General features: G+C 38.0%; 1 protein-coding gene across 1 annotated transcript in view; it reads left to right on the plus strand.

The window, feature by feature from the left end:
* Window positions 1-21,008, plus strand: part of DOK6 (docking protein 6) — a 411,319-nt gene that overhangs the window by 305,076 nt on the left and 85,235 nt on the right. Inside the window, exons 6-7 of the mRNA XM_070627867.1 lie at window positions 5,339-5,477; window positions 19,497-19,614. Coding sequence (XP_070483968.1) covers window positions 5,339-5,477; window positions 19,497-19,614 — 257 coding nt within the window. The remainder of the gene's footprint in view (window positions 1-5,338; window positions 5,478-19,496; window positions 19,615-21,008) is intronic.

Raw genomic sequence — 21,008 nt, forward strand, 5'->3', positions numbered from 1 at the left:
TGCTAAAATGTCTGTATGCATGGAGGATAAATATTTCGTCATTAAATATGTATACAGTATTGCAAAACTTACACTGAGAATGAAATTATACAGCTGTGAAGACAGACAAAATCACCAGAGATCTACAAGTTCATCTGTAGCAAAATTTTATCTGAAGACCTGCAGAGAATTATTTTAAAGTCTCCATTTTCACTTTTTAAAAGTAAAGTATTCTTATAACTTTTGATTTGGTAAATTTCTTTTGCTTGTTATTTGGAAGGAAGCCTGGAATTATTAAGCCATCTACTCATAAAGAGCTAAGTTAGAGACTTAAAGCCAGGAAACAGAGGACAGTGGTCTAATGGTTACCTGGTAGGGGCTTTTTCTCAAGTGGAATTGCCTCCAGGGCACCATATTTTAGGGCCACTTGTCCCCTTGAAGGCGTCTATGAGAACCATGCGTAGTGGAGTGCCTCACTGGGAGTTCGGTGTCCTGTGAAGACATACATTCACCTGAACTCTACTATTCCTTCCTTATTAGAACACAGCAGAGAGAAGATGGACAGTACTTTATTTCAAGTGATTCTGGAATTGAGTGGTGAGATGGGATAAGAAAGAGAGAGTACTCTCTTAGATCCCTAGAGGAGTGGAATTTGAAAAAAAGCCATTTAGGGAAAAGACTAAAAAAAAATTATTATGTCAAGATATACAACATGCTGACTGCCTTGGGTGGAAGGGTCCCCAAGACCACTCTCAGGCTCAGCAATTCTCTAGAAAGACTCACAAGACTCAGGAAAAGCCATTATACTGACGGTTATGGTTCCTGCAGTGAAAGGTGCCAATTCAAACCAGCCAAGGGAAAAGCACAGGGATGAAGACCAGGAGAGACCAGAAGCAAGCTTGCAGGGTCCCCGAGTACAGTCTATGGGGACATACTCAATTCTCCCAGAATGACGTGTTATAACACATGTGAGGTGTTGTCAACCAAGGAAGCTCCCCCAAGCCTTGGCATCCAAGATTTTTATTGACGGTCAGTCACACAGCTGTGCAGTGTCCACAGGACTGAGCTCGACAACTCAGACTCCAGTCTCCACCAGAGGCAAAACAGGCATTCACCACAAGTCACATTGTTAGGATGCACTCATTTGGTCAAACTGGTACAGCGTGGCCAAGGCCTCAGGCACATGCAAACTCTTATCAGGCTGAATATTCCAAAAGCTGAGAGGTTACATTCTATAAGCCAGCCAAGGAGCCATTTGGAAAAAAGGACTTTCTTTGTAATGTGCAGGGTTTGAGCGACCCATACCTGCTAAATTAATCCTTTCCTGCCCACTGTCACGTTAGTTCGTTTAATTAAAAGGAAAAAAACTATCTTGTGACAAAGTCTTGTTGTCCCCATTTTATAGACGAGGGGTAAGGAGATAAAGTAACTTGCTCAGGTCAATCCCCTGCTGACTTCCCCTTGGCCCCATTCCTCTCCTGGCAGCACTTACCAGTTGAAAGTGTTGGCCTTTGAACAATGTAGCGGCCTTCCCCACTACTTGAAAAGCCTCGGAGGCAAAGACCCTTGTATATTTTTCCCTCTTTTTCATCCCCAGGCTTAAGACAGCACCTGGCTTATAGTTCTTGATAAATATGCGATAAATCAATATGACAGGCCATGACATCATGGTTGAAATTTTCCCGTTAGTCTCCAGGTCCTATAGTATTATAATGTCCTTTATATCATCATGTCAAAGAAAAAAAGAAAACACCTGGAAATAAGTGTCAGTCCTACTTACCTGTTAGAATTGTTATGAAGCCCTGTAGACTATTCTTTAAAGCTGAAAGGGACCTTAGAGATTATATTCTTTAACATTTTATTTTAAATAAGAAAAAGTATTAATTTTATGCAAATACCTTCAATAGAATTCCAGCTTGGAGTCAGGACACATATTCATTTCCATATACTCACTTTTTCTCTGAATAAATGCAATTGAGGAATGTGCATTTTGGTGACAAGGGGGTTAGGATATTCAAATGCAACTAGCACCTCTATCTTAGGTCTTCCCAAGTTAAGACAAAGATTCTTTTAGTTTTTTAGTTCTTTTTGTCGTTTTCTTCCTTTCTAAGCCTCTGCTTCATGTGTCACAGTCTTAGGCTGCGCAAATATGGCTTCTAATTTATCCTCATTTGGGTCCCACTCCCCTTTAATGAAATAGTAACCCATGGAAAGAGTTCTACTGGCCAGTTCTTCTCAAACTGTCATGTGCATGTGAATCACCTGGAGATAGTGTTGAAATGCAGATTCCAATTCAGTCCTCTGGACAGGCTCCAATGATGCAGGTGTGCTAGTCCACTACCAAGGCAGTAGCCATCAAGATCATTTTATCTGTCCCCTTATCATCTTCTCTAGTACTGGCTTGCTATCACAAAACTGTTTAGACATATAAGAAAAAAATCTCCATATCTGTTCCTTACCACCCCCAAAAGAACATGTTTCAAACAAAAACCTGGGAAACCTAAACTGTTCATCCCAACACGACTGACAAAAGTCATAAATACAAGCCAATTTTACCGAAGAGTTTTGACTTCCTCTTGGTTTTAAGTACCTTCTAACTAAAATGGCTTTGTTTTTTTATGCTAGCTTGTTTTTATTCCTTGTTTCTTGATCAAAGAATGAAGTTAACTTAGGTTTTTATTTTAGAGGCTAGAAAACTCTTACTGTCAGCTTTCAATCTCCCTACCTGGGAAGAGTTAAGTTCCAGGAAGTGGATAAGTGTTGGACCTTTTACCTCTCAACGACTGAGTATGAAATAACAATTTGTGTCTTCATTATCTCGTTTCCCAAGGCAAATAAGCAGTGTTTTTCAGATGACAATGAACAAAACTCAACCTCAAACAAGAAACGCTCACTACTTATCAATGGTTTTCATGCTCCTGCTGTTGGATTGCTTTACTCCTCTGAATCAACAAAGAAAGCTCATTTGTTTCACTTTGTGAAAAGCCTTCATTTTTCCCCCAGACTTTCCATTTCACGCTGTGTGAATTTTATTGAGATCTCTTTCACAGAAGCTAAGTGCTGGCTCTGTGGGGCCTTAATGGATGGCATTCACAGCCTCTGTAATGTCTGAATCCTCTTGAGACATTTCTTTTCTACTGAAACTCCTTGGAGAATCATAGAGAAGAATCTAAAATCTTTTTGGTACTGGAAGACGTAGTTTGGCGTCATGAACTTTTTGTGCAAATCTTTTGATGTTGTTACCGCACAAAATTGGGGTTCTCTTTCCTCATGTGCATAAATGGCCAATTAACTACAACATCAGCCTTTGGGAAAAGAGATCAGCTTGGTTCTGTGAGATCGACCTGCAGGGAGGCAAGGGGCATGTGCCTTCAGCTGTGTCTCCCCAATTCAGGATTTGGGGTAAAATTTAAGAGGTTAGGGAAAACAGGCTGGCACATGGACATGCTGGTGGGACAGGTTTTGATTAGGGGCCTTCAAGCAATTATGGTAAGGTTTTAGACATTTATGACAGGGTTCTAAACATGCATGATGAGGTTCTAAACTTTTTTTTTTTTTTTAAAGATTGGTACCTGAGCTAACATCTACTGCCAATCCCCCTTTTTTTTTTTTTCTGCTTTTTCTCCCCAAATCCCCCCAGTACATAGTTGTACATTCTAGTTGTGGGTCCTTCTAGTTGTGGTATGTGGGATGCCGCCTCAACATGGCCTGATGAGCAGTGCCATGTCTGCACCCAGGATCCGAACTAGCGAAACCCTAGGCCGCCGAAGCGGAACACGCAAACTTAACCGCTCGGCCACAGGGCCGGCCCCTAAACTTTTATGATAGGGTTCTGAACGTTTTTGATGAAGTGGGGAAGAAATTTTAATACCAGATCTTCCTGAATGAGGAACTTCTCATTTCCGATAAGAGTCCGACTTTCAAGTTCCAGTCATGTCCTGGTCCTTGGGTTCCATAGGAAGGAGGATCTTTGGTTCCGTGGTCATTTCAGGTCTAGATTTCCTCTTCTGTGCGTGCTCTGGCCATGCGACTTGGCACATTTTCTGAAAGGCAATTCTTAATTACTCTGTTGATAAGAGATGAGGTCAGTTGAACTGGTCCTGAAGGCCTGTGGTTACACTCTTATAACCTGAAAAACCAACAGCACAGCAATCCAGTTAGCGTCCAATATCTGAGTAGGAACATCATATTGATATTGATTGGGTATTTCCAAAAGCCTCCGATTATTTTTAAAAGCTAGCTTAAAATATTAATTTAAACTATTTGTCTTTGTTAAGAAAACTGACCTGTAATCCTGTTGCCTAAGAAATTGTCCACGGTTTCATTCCAATAAAAATTACATTTGAAAAAGTAGTTATAATTAAATAATTGAAAAATAATTTGTTTTCTGATTTTTTCCTCTTGAATTTACTTTATAAGAATTTTTAATATTAATTTATGCTGGCAGAAATGTCATAGTAATAGCTGTATAATAGTCCAGGTAAAAATACTAAAATTAAGCCAACCATTTCTCCACAGTGGATTTGAGGTTACTTCCATACTTTATCTATGTTGAAAATAGTAATAGCTAACACTTTTGAGCACTTAATATGTGCTAAACAGCACTATAAATATTTTGTATATCAAGTCTTTTAACTGTCGTAAGGATCTTATGAGATGGTACTATTATTTTTTGTACATTAGAGGTGTATAAGGGGACTCAGGCAAGTTATTCAACCTGCCCAAAGTCACACTGCTGGTAAGTGGCAGAGCCAAAATTCAAACCAAATGTTCTAATATGCAAATAGAGTCTCCTTTATGCCATGTTGTTTTCTAGGTTGTACCAAGATTTACGTAAGGATTACTCAGTTTAAATAAAAGCTTCGGCCTATGTATGCAAATTCATAAACTAAGAAATGTATAGTCTCCTCCTTGGTCCTACTGCAATAAGCATAAAATTGCATATTTTTCTTGAGTTCTTTAAATGTCAAGCAGTATCAAGTCGTAGGAGATAGTGCTGTGATGTCACAAATGTGAAAATCCTTAAAGAAAATGACCATTTGTTTGTACTCTTTAAGTATTGGTAAGACGTGCATTGCAATAATCTAAACCACTTTTATCTGTTCCTTTACACTGTTGTGGATGCTTCATCTTTAAAAACCCAAAAATACATGGATTTTCACCCTTCGTTTTGTTCTCGAGTATCATTTAAAGACTCACTTGTGGGTTGGGTGGTTTGGTTTAGGACAAATCTGCTTCACTAACTGCTATGACAGTCACAGAGGAGGGTAGCACAGGGAAAAGGCATCTTTTACATGGAGAACTGTTACGCACTTGAACACATGAAGACCCATCTCTTTCCCTATCTCTATTCTCACAGAATGTGTGACACAGGAGAAGGACTATTCACTTTTCAAACAAGGGAAGGAGAAATGATCTATCAGAAGGTGCATTCTGCGACACTGGCCATAGCTGAGCAACATGAAAGATTAATGCTAGAAATGGAGCAGAAGGCCCGGGTAAGGCTCCTTCCTTGGTAACCTAACAGCTTGGAAATGAATGTCACGAGGTCTGATGCACATCGTGTATATGTGGGTCCATTTATGTAGCACCTTGGTGTCTACCCCTATCCTGGCCCAAGAGCTCGTCCCGTTTACTGAATCTCATCTCTCTAATACCCTTTTTAGCATATGACAAAAGATGTTATCTGTGGCCACTAAGAGAGAACTCTGCACTCAATGTATCTACCTATGACCTGTTGCCTGGTTACCCAAAAAGGGGTGGAATGCATAGAGAATGAAACAAGAAGCAATACTTTCTGCATCTCTCCACATAGAGATGGACGATCAGAGATTCAAATGTGGGTCCAAAATAACTAGGAAAATTAAGTTACTACCAGAAAGGATTCCACTTTCCTTTTTGTCTTTATATTTATTCTGGAGTCTCTGAAACTTCTAGCTTTTTCTGTCCATGTTTCAGAGCCAATAATAAAATGTTTGCAGAAGGTGCTTATACTGATTACCAACAGAATGATTTGTCTATTATCCTGTCCTGGATCTATACTGCAGTCTCAGGATCAAGGCAAGAAATAATTTAGTAAAGAATCTGAATTAGTAAATTTTACAAGTAGCTGAAAACAAAAAATTGTAAGCCTTACTACTAACTTGCTTGAAAAGCAAACAATGGAAGGATTATTGGCAATAATCTTCAGAGGTGAATTTTCTCTCTTCCTTCGGGTTTTATAGAGAGGCGTCAGATTTCATCCGTGAGAGGACAGGTGGAGGACAGGAAAGTAGGTGGATCATTCACCAGAAAAACACCCATGATTCTATTTCAGTTTAAAGACTACAGAGTTCTATATGTAGTATTATATTGGTTTTGATTTTTTAAATGCTCAATTACATAATATTTTGAAGTATAAAAGAAAATTATCGTTTAAATATAAGAAAACAAAGAAGATGTAGTTTAACAAATGATCTTTTATTATTCTTAATGCATTTCTAATGTTCTCAATATTACATACACATTTTTATCTCTCTATCTAAGGTATGGTTTAATGAGCCTTCCTAATTCCTAAGGGTGACAAATGCAAATCAGGCTTATAGGACATTTGGCCTTCCATGGGGAGGAAGGAGTAGCTTGAACATTAGTGGGTTTATTAATATGACTCTGGGATTAAATGAAGAACCACCAATAAGAGGTTGATATGACTTAGTCTTCTTGAAAGATTTGGGTTAAATTTAAACCATTATAACACTTATCTAATCAATGTGACATTTTTCTAGTGGCTTAAATCAAGTGAAAAAATATAACTATAAAATTTCAAATTATTTCAGAATGTTGAACATTCATTTCAGCCCATATTTGCAATCTGCTGATGCTCCTTTGCAACCAGAGTTAACACTCGTGATATCACTTGCTATTAGTTAACAATTGGAGTTCTTTAGTTATAGTTGTTCTGAACAGGCAAAATGCTCATAAGTAGAGTCATTTTAAATTATATTTTCATGACGGAAATTCCAAAAGCTCTTTCATGCAACTGTTTAATTATCTGCCATAAAGGAGAGCACTCAGTTTGTGTCCTGGGTTCACATCCCAATTTCACTACTTATTGGCTTTGTAATCTTGGGCAAGTTATTTAACCTCTAAATGTCCATTTTCCATTATTTGTAAAATGGAACTATGATAGTTCTACTTACTTGGTTGTTATGAAGTATTTACACATTAATATATATGAAGTGCTGAGAACAGACCTAGCACCTAGACATACCACGAAATGTTCATTATTATGATGGTAATCCATCTATAGGAGTATTTTTGAATAATTATAAGACTTGCAACGTTTGTGAAGACACTAAATTGTTTTTCCCAGGTGTAGCTAAATAATATCTTTGAATTCCTTTCAAGTATGTCTAACAATCTCGTGCCAAAAAACTTGCAAAATGAAATTTAATTCACATTTGCTGTTGATGCTGTTGTGTGTTCATCATGTCCTGTGCCACTGAGAGGCAAGTCCGGGAGAGGAGCGAAGCAATTGCTGTGAGGGAGTTAGAGATGGCCTACCAAGATCCGCTTACCACTTACCAAGATCTCAGGCAATCTCAAGCTGGAGGGGTACACCATGGATCTGGTGCTCGAGATGGAAGGGAAAGTGGGGCAAATGTTTAAACAGCAAGCTCAGTACCACTCAACAACTAGAAATCACAAAATCAGAGATTCCATCAACTTGGGGCATGCATGTAAATGGAGCATTTGGTTTAATTTTTGAAAGGATTGCACCGCTATGCTTTTCTCTGAAAGTTAATACTAATAAAACTAATCTATATCTAGTCTATTGTTTAGAATAAGCTGAGCTAATGATGCTTTTCCTAGCGCATGCTACTATAACATGAAAACTGTCCCAATTCCCCAAATTCTAGGACCATTTGCAAAGGTTTCCAGGTATCCAGACACAACTTTTTCTTTTTATTCTGAGACCTCCTCTACATACATAAAATTCTCTTAAAAAAGAAGTTCCAACAAGTATGAAATAATACTTAAATACCCTCCATCTAACGCTTCATTAGCTCTTTAAAATAAAATGAATGCCTGTGCTATAAACTAGTCAAAAATATAACTTTGGAGTTGGAAAGATATCAAAAAAACTATTTAAGATACAAAAACGTACTTCATTTATTATGTGTCTACTACAAAATAAGATGGCACTGTTCATTGGCTTTCCAGTTATAAAGCTGCGCCATGTGAGATTGATCAGATAGAAGATGTTTACATATTTTTAGGATAATTAAACAGATTTTATAAGATTAAATTACTGAGGAGCTAATAAGCAACGAATGCCCCAAATATAGTTGTTCAAGCAACTGAAGCATTTACTCATCCTTTTTTTTCTGCTTGAGGAAGATTAGCCCTGAGCTAACATCTGTGCCAATACTCCTCTATTTTTATGTATGGGATGCCTCCACAGCATGGCTGATGAGTGGAGTAGTTCTGCACCCAGGATCCAAACCCGTGAACCCTGGCCACTGAAGTGGAGTGTGAGGAACTTTAACCACTGGGCCATGGGGCCAGCTCCTACTCATCCTTTTAAAGAGACATGATTTAAGAGTGTGACTGGCCTTATAGATAATCAAACTTGAATGAGAAATAATGTCTCAACAACCATTTCTTAACTATAAGAGAAAGAATTCTATATAATCTTTTGACATCACATGTGTGTAAGACTTTGTTTTGCCCTAGTTTATTACCTTCCTTCTTGGGCGACACAAGAATAAACATATTTTTATGTATCTCCATAATCTAAGTTAGATGGTGTTTCTATCTTGCTTGAAGAATCTGATAGCTAGAAAAAGTTCCCAGCATTGTGAATAAAATAGTGCATTTGAACTGTAGAGTAGTGGATAAAAAAGAATAACTAAATTGGTAAAGCTGTTAAAAGTGGATATTTTGATTTCCTTCCTGAGAAAGATGATGAAAGAATTAATTTGTTTCTTTTATTTGTATTGCTAGAATAGAAAAATAATAAGGAAAGTCTACAAGAATGACTTCCTTTTTCTTTTTAAACAATGCTATCCTTATTTATTCAGGGGCGTAAATCTGCTCATGGCAAGTACAAGAATGATTTCCTTAAAGGAGAACAATAGATTGCTAAGGTCCATCAGGATGACTCAGCACATGGACATATAATGACGTCCACACATACAATGCAAAGAATCAGACTGTCTTCCCTTTGGACAGTGCTGCAAAATAGGAAAAAAATGTAGGCCACTACTGGGCAAGGTAAATTCTAAGAAATTGATGTAAGAATGCCGTGGGAAGATAATTAAGCCTACTTTCAAAGGACATAAGCATAGTTGTCAGATCCTGGGATGCATTCAATGAATGCATATGCATTATGTGGAAGCAGCGCACCATAGTGACTAAGCAGGTAGATGTTAGAGAAAGATAACAGGGTTTTGTGACCTTGTGCAAGTCACTTACCTTCTCTGTGCCTTTTTAAGGGAAATAAGCAGCAATAATATCTATTCAGAGTGTTAGAATATCACCTGACATTTAGTAAAAGCTCAATAATTATTAGCTAATTCATAAAATGGCTGGCAAAATAAAAAACTTAGTTTTATTTTTAAATGGGTAAAATTTTATAACCACCATTAAAGTTCATCCCAGCTTTCCTTATGTGCAGACATTGGAAATTAATTATACAAACCTTACAAGAGCCTCTAAGTATCTACATATTTCAAAGTCAAAAGACAGCAAAAAAGTTTTTAAACACCTATGAAATTTAATGTTTTAACATGTATTCATCAAAATATAAAGCACAGCTCTGTAAATGCATCTACTTATAGATAGATATAGGTAAATAGATTGATTAATAGTACATATATTCTTAAAAGCATTACTGATTACAGGTAGGAATGGTGTTCAAAGTATTTATGTAGATATTTGTAATAATTTCTGATATTATTCTAAAGCCCAGATTTTTTCACACTCCATGAAAGTATTTTGGTCAATACATGGTTTAACTATATGATAATAACATCCATTTTGTTTCAAGTTTAATGAAAATAATATTCCACAAAGTCCAATTTTAAATGACATCACAACTTCCATTAAATGTGTAAACTACACTAAATGTATAAACTACATTTTATTTGTTTGTCTGGTATAAACTCAGTGAGGTATCTTCTAATTCATTTCCATTTATCTTGGGTAAAATGGAAGATTAAGTGTGAGGTGTCCCCTGTTGAAAATTAAGTCAAGTCCGTGAGGAACCGATTGCCCATAAACCTTCAAACTTCAGAGGACTGTTTGAATGAATCCAAACAGTGCCGCGCTTGACTGGAAAGGTCCCGGGGTTTCTGTTTCTATATAGTTTTCAAGTTTCATGAGCTCTTTCCCAAGAACAAGTAAAAACTCAATGTTCTCCGCTGGGACTGCGCTTGTCTGCAGCAACTCCTTATTAAGCAGAAGACATGTTTTTTCTTACAGACACACATTTCACATGTCACAGTAGCATATTTGCTAACCAGTTATATTTCTGGAGTGCTTCTCCTCTGCATTATTTGTCCCTACCCCATCCCTCTTGTCTCAGACATATCAGGAAACCTGTTGACGTAGCCACCCTACATGAGGCATTTCTTAACTCTCTTCATCATACAGAAAAAGCTTCGACAATCCTTTCCCAGGTTATATTGTGCATGTGCACAAACACACACACACACAGCCCACTGCCAGCCTTGCTCACCTTTCTCCCATCTGTCACCCCCCTCTCCGACCTGCCCACGCTGACCATCTTGCTCCTTATTTCCATATTTCTTGGGTTCTGTACTTCCGTTAAGCTCTTAGACTTAGATCCAAGTAGTATATGCCTCTGCCTTCATTGTCATTCCTTTGATAGCTCATTTTGGACAAATTTCCATGTCTTGACCATATACATAGATAGGTGCCTCTGGTCTAAGCCACTTCTCCTATGCAGTAGTAGCAATAATGACACAACAGTCTTTACCGAGCACCTTAGATGTGACAAACATTGTCATTCTAAAAGCATCATCTTATAAAATATTTGTAACAACACTGAAGGTGCTTTATATTAACTCCAATTTAGAGATAAGGAAAAATTGAATCTTAAAAAAAAAAGTTTGAGTACCTTGCCTGAGGTCAAATGAGTAGGCAGCTGTGGAGTTGACATTTGATAACAGGAGGCTGATAGCAAAGCTCCTGTGCTCCACAACTTCCGGATTCTGCCCCAGGTATGGTGGTCTACTCTGAACAGGGGAGGGAGGCACTCATGTTCCTGCCATGGGCCAGTGGAATGGCCCCAATTGGTGTAATCCTCACCTTACCGCTCCCTGAAGAAGAGGGCTCCAATACTTTATTTTACAGTGAGTTGCCGTGAAGAGGGAATAACATCCTGGTTTCTGAAGCCTCGGAGACATCACTCACTGGCTGTGTCACCATGTACAATTTATATTATCCCTCAGAGTCTCATCTTCCTTGTCTGTAAAGTTCAGATGGCATATTTGCTGGCAATTTATGTGGATATTAAATGGGATAACACATATAGGTTTGCACATTGCCAGGCACATAAAGAATGACTCATAAATGCTAATTCATTAATGCTAAATTTCTCCTTTCCCAATTGCACAGATTTGTGTCTCTAGTACTAATATGATGTTAAATATCTAGGCAATAATTAGGAGGATACAGATCAAAAGGAAAATTAATTTAACAATTTTTTAATGTACATGAATTTCACGTTAGGTAAACACAAATTAGCATTAATGTTTATCACAGGGGGAAGCAGAGTCTCAAAAAAGGAGGCAGGGAAATAGCAAAACACAATAAGGCAATCTGAATCAACTTTTGGTAAAAGCAGGAAGAGGTGCTGAGAGCCAGTTGCTTCACAAAAATCACACCAGTTGTCAGGCCCTACCTACTGCTTCCTGGCAGCTTAGGTCCTCTCAAAGGACAAGGCTGTATTGTCACATACAGTAATATGCTGGGGAAGCTCATTTTTCCCAAGAGAGATCAGCATCAGCGTCTAAAGAGCATCAGACTCGGAAGTTAAGAGAACTCTTTTCTACTAGAGGTTCTCTGGTTGGGATTTTACCTTGGGCAAATCCCTGAATTTTTCTGGATTTTGATTTTCCATCTGCAAGATGAGACCTGCTAGATTCTCTAAAGAGGATTCAACCTTGAATTCCATGGCCTGTGCACATAGTTATCTTGGGCTTCTTCATACCATGGCAGCCTCAGAGCAGTTAGATTTACATGGGGATTCAGAACCTGTTGAGGGAAGAAGAAGCTGCCTTGGGGCTGGTGCTGTGGCAGAGCAGTTAAGTTCGTGCCCTCCGCTTCATCAGCCAGGGGTTCACCCATTCAGATCCTGGGCGTGGACCTACACACGTCTTATCAAGCCACGCTCTAGCAGCATCCCACATAGAGGAAATAGAATGACTTACTAGATACACAGCTATGTACTGGGGGTTTTGGGGGTGGGGGTGGGGTGAAAGAGCAAGGTCAGCAACAGATGTTTGCTGGGGGCCAATATTCCAAAAAAAAAAGAAGCAGCAGCAGCAGCTACCTTAAAGGTCTTAAAGGGCATGCCCAAAACAGACACGATGTGATAGCTACTGTATATTATTATCAAAGCAATCACCAGCCAGCCCAGATTTAAGAGGATGGAACCTAGACGTCTTATTTCTAAATGCAGGCTTTTCCAGAATTTGCAGCCATCTTCTATCATCCACAAAAATAATGCAATATTTAGTGTTACTTATGATACAACTTAATTTGAAAGACATTACACAGAATCCCTTGATGGGCAAAGAAAGCCCAGAAGGACAGAGCAGAAGCATTATTCTATTCTCCATGCTTCCACAGGATGCCTGGCCTTAGAAAAGGCAATTCGTATCTCAAAGCCCCAGTGCTCTCTCATTTTAAAGATGGATACTTCATCCCTTTCCTCTCTCCCGGGAATTTTATGAGGATTTAACTGGATAATGTAAATGATTTCTGGGCCAATGCCAGGTGAAATGACTAAAAGAATATAAGAATATAGAAATTTTTAATTCAGCTGAAATAAGGAAAAGGTATTATCTGTACCTTGTAAATGCCTAGGAATTTCTACTAGACCAAGTGCAGATGAAACAAAGAAGAGATCAATGGATGGTGAACATCATTTCTTGAAAAAGAAGCCCAGACTTTCTGGGGAAGTAGAGATTATTAACCCATTTATTTGGAAGAGTGAGGGCTGAAAGATGGATGTGAGGTTGAACCCTGGGGCAAGGAGAACTTTCAAAAGTAGAGTTTTAAAATATAGCTAAAGATTGGGAAAATTAGTTATGGAACCGTGAAACAAGAAGCTTTATGTGTAAAATAAAATAGTACTTAAATATATAAGAGGAAATGGGCAGAAATATGTTAACTAGTGATTTGAAATTAACTTGCCTTCAAATTTGATAAAGCAGATTTAAAAATCAAACAAATACGCAGAGCAGGAAATACAGAGAGAAAAATGTGTGTGTGTGTGTGTGTGTGTGTGTGTGTGGAGACAGAGACTTTACATTGATTGTGTATCTTTTCAAATACCTATGAAACACGTACAGAAATTGTTTATTTAATATACATTGAATAAAAATGAAAAATAAATTTCAGTATATAGAAACTACTGAGGCCACGTTACTAAAGGAAAATAAATAAAATATGCGCAAAAAGAAATATCTCAACAAAATGTACACAAGCAATCTCCTGTATAAAAGAGGAAAGAAAGCCACAATTATCTAACTTAGGAAAGAATGATTTTTACTCTACTTATTAATTCATTGGGATGTGGACAAAGTGGCATTCAGAAGCAAATGCTTTTAGTACTAAACAAATAATAATTTAAATGCAAATATGCAACTTGAAAGGATAGAAAAGACCAAGAAAACAGCTTAAGAAAAACAGAAGGTGGAAATTAACTAGGATAAGAACAAAATAAACTATATAAGAAAAACCAAAAAATATAAGTTCTTTAAGTAAATTGAAAAACCCAAATCCCTCTAAAAGACAAAATTTTAAATACAGAAAATATTATCCAAAGTTAAAACAAAATATATAAATTGGAGATATGAAAGGACTTAGAAAACCAGGACAAAATTCTTTTTAAACTCAAAGAGAATTTATTGCTTTTTTTAAAATTGTGAATGCCAAATAATGTTAGGAGAATTGATGACTCTGTCGGAAACAATGGTCCTAATTCTATTTGTATATACATAAACCAATTCCCTTCAATGGAATACTGACTCAAATGTTTTTCGAAAAAGTTTCTCAAAATCCTTTAGTATTGGGATTTGTTGGTTTTAGCATCAAAAGAACAGAAACAATTTGAAAGCTTTCAGTGTGGATATATTGAGTAAATTGGGGGCATAATAGGATAGTCCTTTGTGTTAGTCAGGGTCCACTGAAGCAAATAGGGCCTGTGCTAGGTGGTTCACTAGAGGGAATTTAATGAGGTCCTTTAGATTTAAGGTGTAGGAAGAGCAGAGACAACCCAGACACTAGCACAAGCTGGAGAGATGCCACCACCCCCACCTCCCTGGCCTGCCACAGTTTCATGGATGCCGCAGAAAACACAAGACTCCTGGGTCAGAGAAAAGAACTTTGTTACTCATGGCACAGCAGGGAGCATGGGTTCCTTGTTCGCATCAGCTCCCCTGGTCCCCAAGTCCCATGGGGTGATGTGGAGCAGCCAGGTAGATGCTGCATGTTGTCACAGCTGAGAAATCTGTACTTAGAAACTCCTAATCCTATAAAGAGGCTGCTAGCAAACCTGCCCAACCTTTGCCCTGGAAGAAGACATTATCTGTGTTATCCTGCTCAGGAAACAAATCTGCCCTCTGTCCTGGAGAAAGACACTCTCCCTTCCAAGACTGGTTGCTGTGCAAACATACTTGGAATGATAGTAAGTAACAAAATTTGTCATGAGAAATGCAGAGCCGTGAGTGACCCCAGAAGAATTATTTCCTCACAGCTACTATTTCAGCCAAATATATTCAGAAGAGTTTCCTGAAGTTTAGGGGAGGGGACGAAAGAGGATTGCAGCAGGAAATGATATTGGGCTCTCTCTGTGATATCATACACTAATCTCAGATGTTGACAAATAAAAAGTGAATTTGTTTATTTATATATTGCCTAAACAGGAGTGAGCAGAAGCAGCCAACCCTTGTCTATATCTTTATGAAAGTCTTCTAAATGTAAGGTTCTTTGCTTTTGGTTTTTCTTTCTCATCCACTGGAGGACAGCATAACTCCCATCTGAATGATGCTCAAATAAAGGTATTTACTGAATCTCCATGTGACAAACTTTGGACCAAAATCTTTCTTTTAGGCTGTGGGCTTTGTGAGATGTGAAGCTGAAACCTTCATATAGAATACAAATGTTTTACCTACTATCCAGACCTGGTGAGCTGTGACCTCTACCCTTTCCAGATGCTAAATAAGCAACTTTTGATTCATTGCTCGGTATCCCAGTGAATTGACTGCTGTTTCAAAAAAAATGAAACTGACAGAGAGAGCCAAAAATGGCAAAAAGTTATGGCAGCTGCTTCCATATGTAGTTGGTTTCTGCCTCTAAGCTGAAGCATCCTTTCCGAATGCTGACCCTGTGCGAAAGAAACGGTTGACTATTGTCTGCAGAAAAGAGTCCATGGTTACATATTGAGGGAGCTATGGCAGGGTGGGTTGCAGAATTTTGTACCGTTTCTTGAGGAATTTCTCACTGACTGAGGCAACTGAAAGAATCATCAGGGCAGAGCCTCACAGAGAACTTCGAGGACATGGATCCATCTTGTTTGATTTCTTAAAATATAGTAATTGCTTAGAAATGATCTCAAGGTATCATTTTCTTCTTTGTATAAGTAAACATAGATATTTATTAGCAATATACATATAAATTGTCCTATATGTTTTGTGATATACACACTCTTATGATCCTAAAAATCCTCTGGGTCAAATTGATGCATTGTTCTTTTAATTCCAAAATTACTATAACGTTTTAAACTCTACTTTTTTCTTAATGCTTTTAATTGACGCATTATTATAATATGAAAATTTATGGATGATTTTTATGTCATTTTGTTGAACCCTCTTACCAAGAGAAGTTTTGTCAGGAGTTTAAAATTAAAACTAACAAAATTCTCTAGTAAAAAGGCTTGAAATACTGCCATATTGTCTTTGTTATTTTGCACATCAAAAAGCCCAGTTTATACTACATTGCTTAGACTTTAAAAGTTGCTGGATAAATCAGATGGATTCTACATCATCTGACAGGTGGCCAGTGGCACAAATACTTGCATTAGTTTGCTAGGGCTGCCACAAGAAAATACCACAGACTGAGTGCCTTAAACAACAGACAGTGTGTCTTCTCACAGGTCTGGAGGCTGAGAAGTCTGAGATCAAGGTGCCAGGAGGGTTGGTTTCTCCTGAGGCCTCTCTCCTTGGCAGGCAGATGGCCACCTTCTCGCTGTGTCGTCACATTCCTGTGCAGGCACATTCCTGGTGTCTCTTTCTCTTTTATAAGGAAAGCAGTCATATTGGATTAGGGCCTCAGCCTTATGACATCATTTTTCTGTAATTAACCTCTTTGAAGGCCCTATCTCCAAATACAGTCCCATTAGGGGTTAGGGCTTCGACATGTTAACCTAAAAATAAAGAGCCGCATTGAAAGGCAGACAGGTGTTTATCTGGGATCAAAGAATTGCAATTCGGGGAGCACAGATTCAGGTAGAAACCCAAATAGTGCACCACTAGGAATTAAAGTCAGGGGCTTTTAAAAGCAAAGAATCCAGAGGTTTACATTACAAAGAATTTTAATTGGAGTTGGAGGCAGAGAACTAATTTTGGGTAAACATTGATTGACTTGATTCTCTCTTCAGAAAGTCCATAATCATCAGTTTTTGTGGTCAGCATGTCCGTTCTGCTGCTGACTTCTCAAAGAGTTACTCATAAAACAGTTGCGTTTTGGCCCAGTCTGAAGATTTGGCCCCGTTCAAGGTTCAAGGAACGAGGCGAGCAAGGCAGTTCCTCGGAATGGCTGCTCCAGCTCTGTTTTAAAATGGCTCCAGTTATGTCAGTTTTTCACAAACATGGATTTGGAGGGGACGCGATTCGGTCCATAGCTGCACTGAATACATAGTTTTCAATGACGAATGAGGAGGGGATTCTCTGATGTCTAAGAGAAGGCTTCAACATCTGGGATGTAGCAGACAAGATTTGTACCTTTGCCGAGATCCCGAGAATATCCACATTCAACTTTTCAAATACAAATTTTCTATTTTTCTGCAATTAAATATTGAAGTAGAATAAAGAGGTACCAAAGAAACAAGTGAAGAAATAGAATATCGTGAAAGGTCTCCTAGAACTAGAAAACTGTGAAGAGCAAGAGATAAAGAAATGAGATGAAAAAACAGCATGGGATGATTCAGAGGAAAGTTTTATGGGGGAAACTATTCTAAAGTGGCTTCCAGTGATTTGTTTCCTGTAAACAAAATGTGTTTACTGTGTTTCTGTTATATTGAAGACTGACCATTTGGGAAGAAACATGTTTCCCAGAATATAATAAAAAGAAGGAAAGCACTTTCATCAAATTTGGGGAAGATTAATTTACCACTGACGATCTCTATCGTATGCTAAGTAATACACAAATTATAATACATTAGAAAAAAGAATAAAGAGTGGACAGAAGTGTGATTAATAGGAGATTCATTTTATGTATTAATTGATGTTATTAATGGGCATTGCCGACACTAACTAAAGATGTATGTGTTTTATTAAGCTTACACCTCACATGAAAAATTGCCTTTAAAGGTGAAAGCCCATTTGTCCCAGTGACAATTTCATAAATGAACCTTCCTCTGTCCCTTACAGGAGTGGGTGATGGGTGTTAGTGTGTGTGAGGATGTTTTGTGTCCTCTTAACATGCATAGCCCCACCCACGGAGAATCTCCAACTATTAGGTCTGGGGTAAAACTGGAAATGTGCATGGTTAAAAAGCATCCCAAAGAGTGTGAAAAGCAGCAACCTATTGTAATCCAGAAATTTGGCTCCCCGACCCCCTACCTACCAACCACCGGATACGGCTGTGGTTAGTAGAACCTATTTTCATAATAAGGAGGAAAACTTTGAAATATAGCAAATTTTGAAAAATATAAAAACTAGTTGCTGTTTGGAGCCATCCTTAAAAAAAAAAAAAAAGAGCTACTTCAACAGGACCAGACTGTTAAATACACTGAATTGAGCGCTTTTGTGGCAAGACATAGCAGTTCCGGAAATGCCTCACTACTAAGAAAGTAAAAATCAAGTAAATATGTTTAAGCCTTTTGGCTTCATCTTCAATTATAATGTAAAAACATTTTGGTTTCATATGGCTTTAAAGGGCCCGTGTGTCGTAGCAGGTGCTTTCCTGACAGCATCTTCTGTGAAGGGTGGTGACACTGGATCCACAGGATGGGGAGAATGGGGCAGACGGAGCACAGGGTACCTCCACAGTGAGCAGACCCTTAGGTCCCCAAGGCTACATTTGAACGAGAGGGTCTTTACAGTTCTCAGTTTTACCAAGAGTCAGGTACTCATCAAGGGGGAATGTGAGATTTTATCAGTTAGAGGATTGCCTGTGATCCGTCAGAAAGTGAATGTTTCCCCAGATTGCATCAGAGAAATGTGCACTAAGACCAAATGAAACCATTTCTGGATGTTTTTTAAAAACCTGGTGTGAATCAATAAAAATAAATTTCTTTCTGGAAAACACGACATAAAGTATTGTTCTTTGAACTAATCATATGCCTGAGCACATGATTCGATATTGTAGGGATCTCTGTAGCTAACCTTAAAATTTATGTTTCAAACAAGAAAATATGCCACATTTTTATCTCAGAGCTTCTCAGGGAAAACGCTTCTTTGATATGTACAAGATCCTGTCAGAGGAGCAAGGAAAAAGATCTATTCGAGAAAGGAGCCATTGGGTAAGGGTGGGAGCAGGTGTCAGCAAAAATCATAAGACACTGAAATGGGGAAAAAAGAAACAGTATCCTGTGTTTGGCGCCATTCTGGGGTATCTGTTTGGGAAGAGGCTTACACCTCCATTTTTTGAATTATCTTACAATCAATAAATTGTAGGAAGCTAATAGTAATGCAGATAATCCTTGTTCATAGAAATGCAAATAAACTTGTCTGGTGAAATACAATTGATTATTGCTCTGGCTGTTCACCAGCATCCCTGGTTAGCTGTAAGCCCTCTGAATTCTCCTTGGAATCAGTGAACCATCTTTTTGTTCCCTTCTTAATTAATGAGTGAGATTAAATTGTTTACAAGTTTTCACTTCATAGGTTTTTGAGTCATGATTTTACTTTTTTAAAAAACGTTGTCCTTAAACAGCAGATTATACAAGTATCTATTACAGATTCTATCATATGCCACCCACATTTAACCCTCAACTTTTAGAAGAACCGATTTCAGCGTAGTATTTTAAATAAAGCCTAAGACACATTCTCTTTTTCTTTTAGCTTCAGACAAGCTTGACTGAACCGATGACATTATCCAAATCAATCTCTCTTCCTCGTAGTGCATACTGGCACCACATCACTCGTCAGAACAGCGTGGGAGAAATCTACAGTTTGCAAGGCAAGTAACTTTAAATAATAAAGCAGGGCTGCCATTAACTTCCTGCAGGTACACAGGAGTCTTGCAAATTTCTTTGTGTTTGTGTTGCTTCCTTTTCTTCCATTTCCATTTATCAGCTGTCACTGGCCACACTGGGAGCTCTGAGATTTACAGTGACATTTCTAAGGCTATCATTTCATAGACTCAGGGTAAAAATTATTCCAAAAATCACCGAGGGCTGAGGACCTGATTTGGCACAAGAACTTTATTAAAACACTATACAAAGCACGTTATCTGAAGCTAAAAGTAGCTAATACCAGGGTCTGTTTTATGCTGTTTTACAAAGGTTTTCTTTCTTAGCATCTTTTTTCCACAATACGATTGAATATCTATTCCGGAGGCTGACTTCAGACTCTAATAAAATGCTACATAAACCTACTCACAGAAGTTTTAAGGTTTAGCCAAAGCTTTGACCAGAAGGAGACAAGTGTGAATACTTTGCTTCTGTGTTTTTCCTAATGGTGAAAATGGTTGATTAAGCAGCATGGACGTGGCTTGCCAGATGAATTAATTAATAGACAGCAAGTGTTTGACCCCATCAGACACCCCAGCTTTGACCGTTCTATTCCTATCCTGCCCTTTTGTCCTAAAATGAAAAATCACATTTTTTTAGATAAAATATTTGGCCACAAACAATTGACTAACAGCTGACCACGAGTGGAAGAAGCAAGGACTAGGAAAAATAAGGCTAACAAAACACAGCTGAAAACACTCATCCAACAAACAATTTTTGAGCACCATAGGTTTGAACGTAATATGCACTCATTGTTAACCGGTGACCATTGTGACCTTCAGCATAGTTAAGACTCAGGATATTTTTTCCTTTCATACTTTGGCTTTTACTCATATTAACATCCCTAAATGTTTCAACTACAGTGACAAAATTTTCTGTTACAAGCAAACTGAAATAGCGTATTTTTAAAGCAATATTTCCTTGCCATGGTTTCAAACGTCCACTAATGGAATTTGATCAGTGGGAGTTAATGACTAAAGATACATTCTGCAAGGACGAGCAGTCAGAACAATTTCAGTCACTTATTGAAGGTAATTGCATTTTATATTTTAAATGGACCCTCGATGGCCAACTTGACTACCTGTATGTAACAGGCAGTTATTATCTTTTTGTATTATTTATTTGGATGAGAAAATCTTTGCTCAGATGAAAATTAGAGGATGAAGAAGTGGAAGTGGGAGTAGTTTGACGATTTCACAAATCAGAAAGAGGAGAGACATACTTCTCATTCTTTGCTTCCCTCCATAAATGCTGGTAGCCACACAGTAAAATTGGTGGAGTCATGACCTTGTAAAACTAATCTTGCTTGTTCCTGTCACTATAAATAGTTAGAGCATATGCT

The sequence above is a fragment of the Equus przewalskii genome, chromosome 7 (genome assembly GCF_037783145.1).
Source record: "Equus przewalskii isolate Varuska chromosome 7, EquPr2, whole genome shotgun sequence".
Taxonomy (NCBI): domain Eukaryota; kingdom Metazoa; phylum Chordata; class Mammalia; order Perissodactyla; family Equidae; genus Equus; species Equus przewalskii.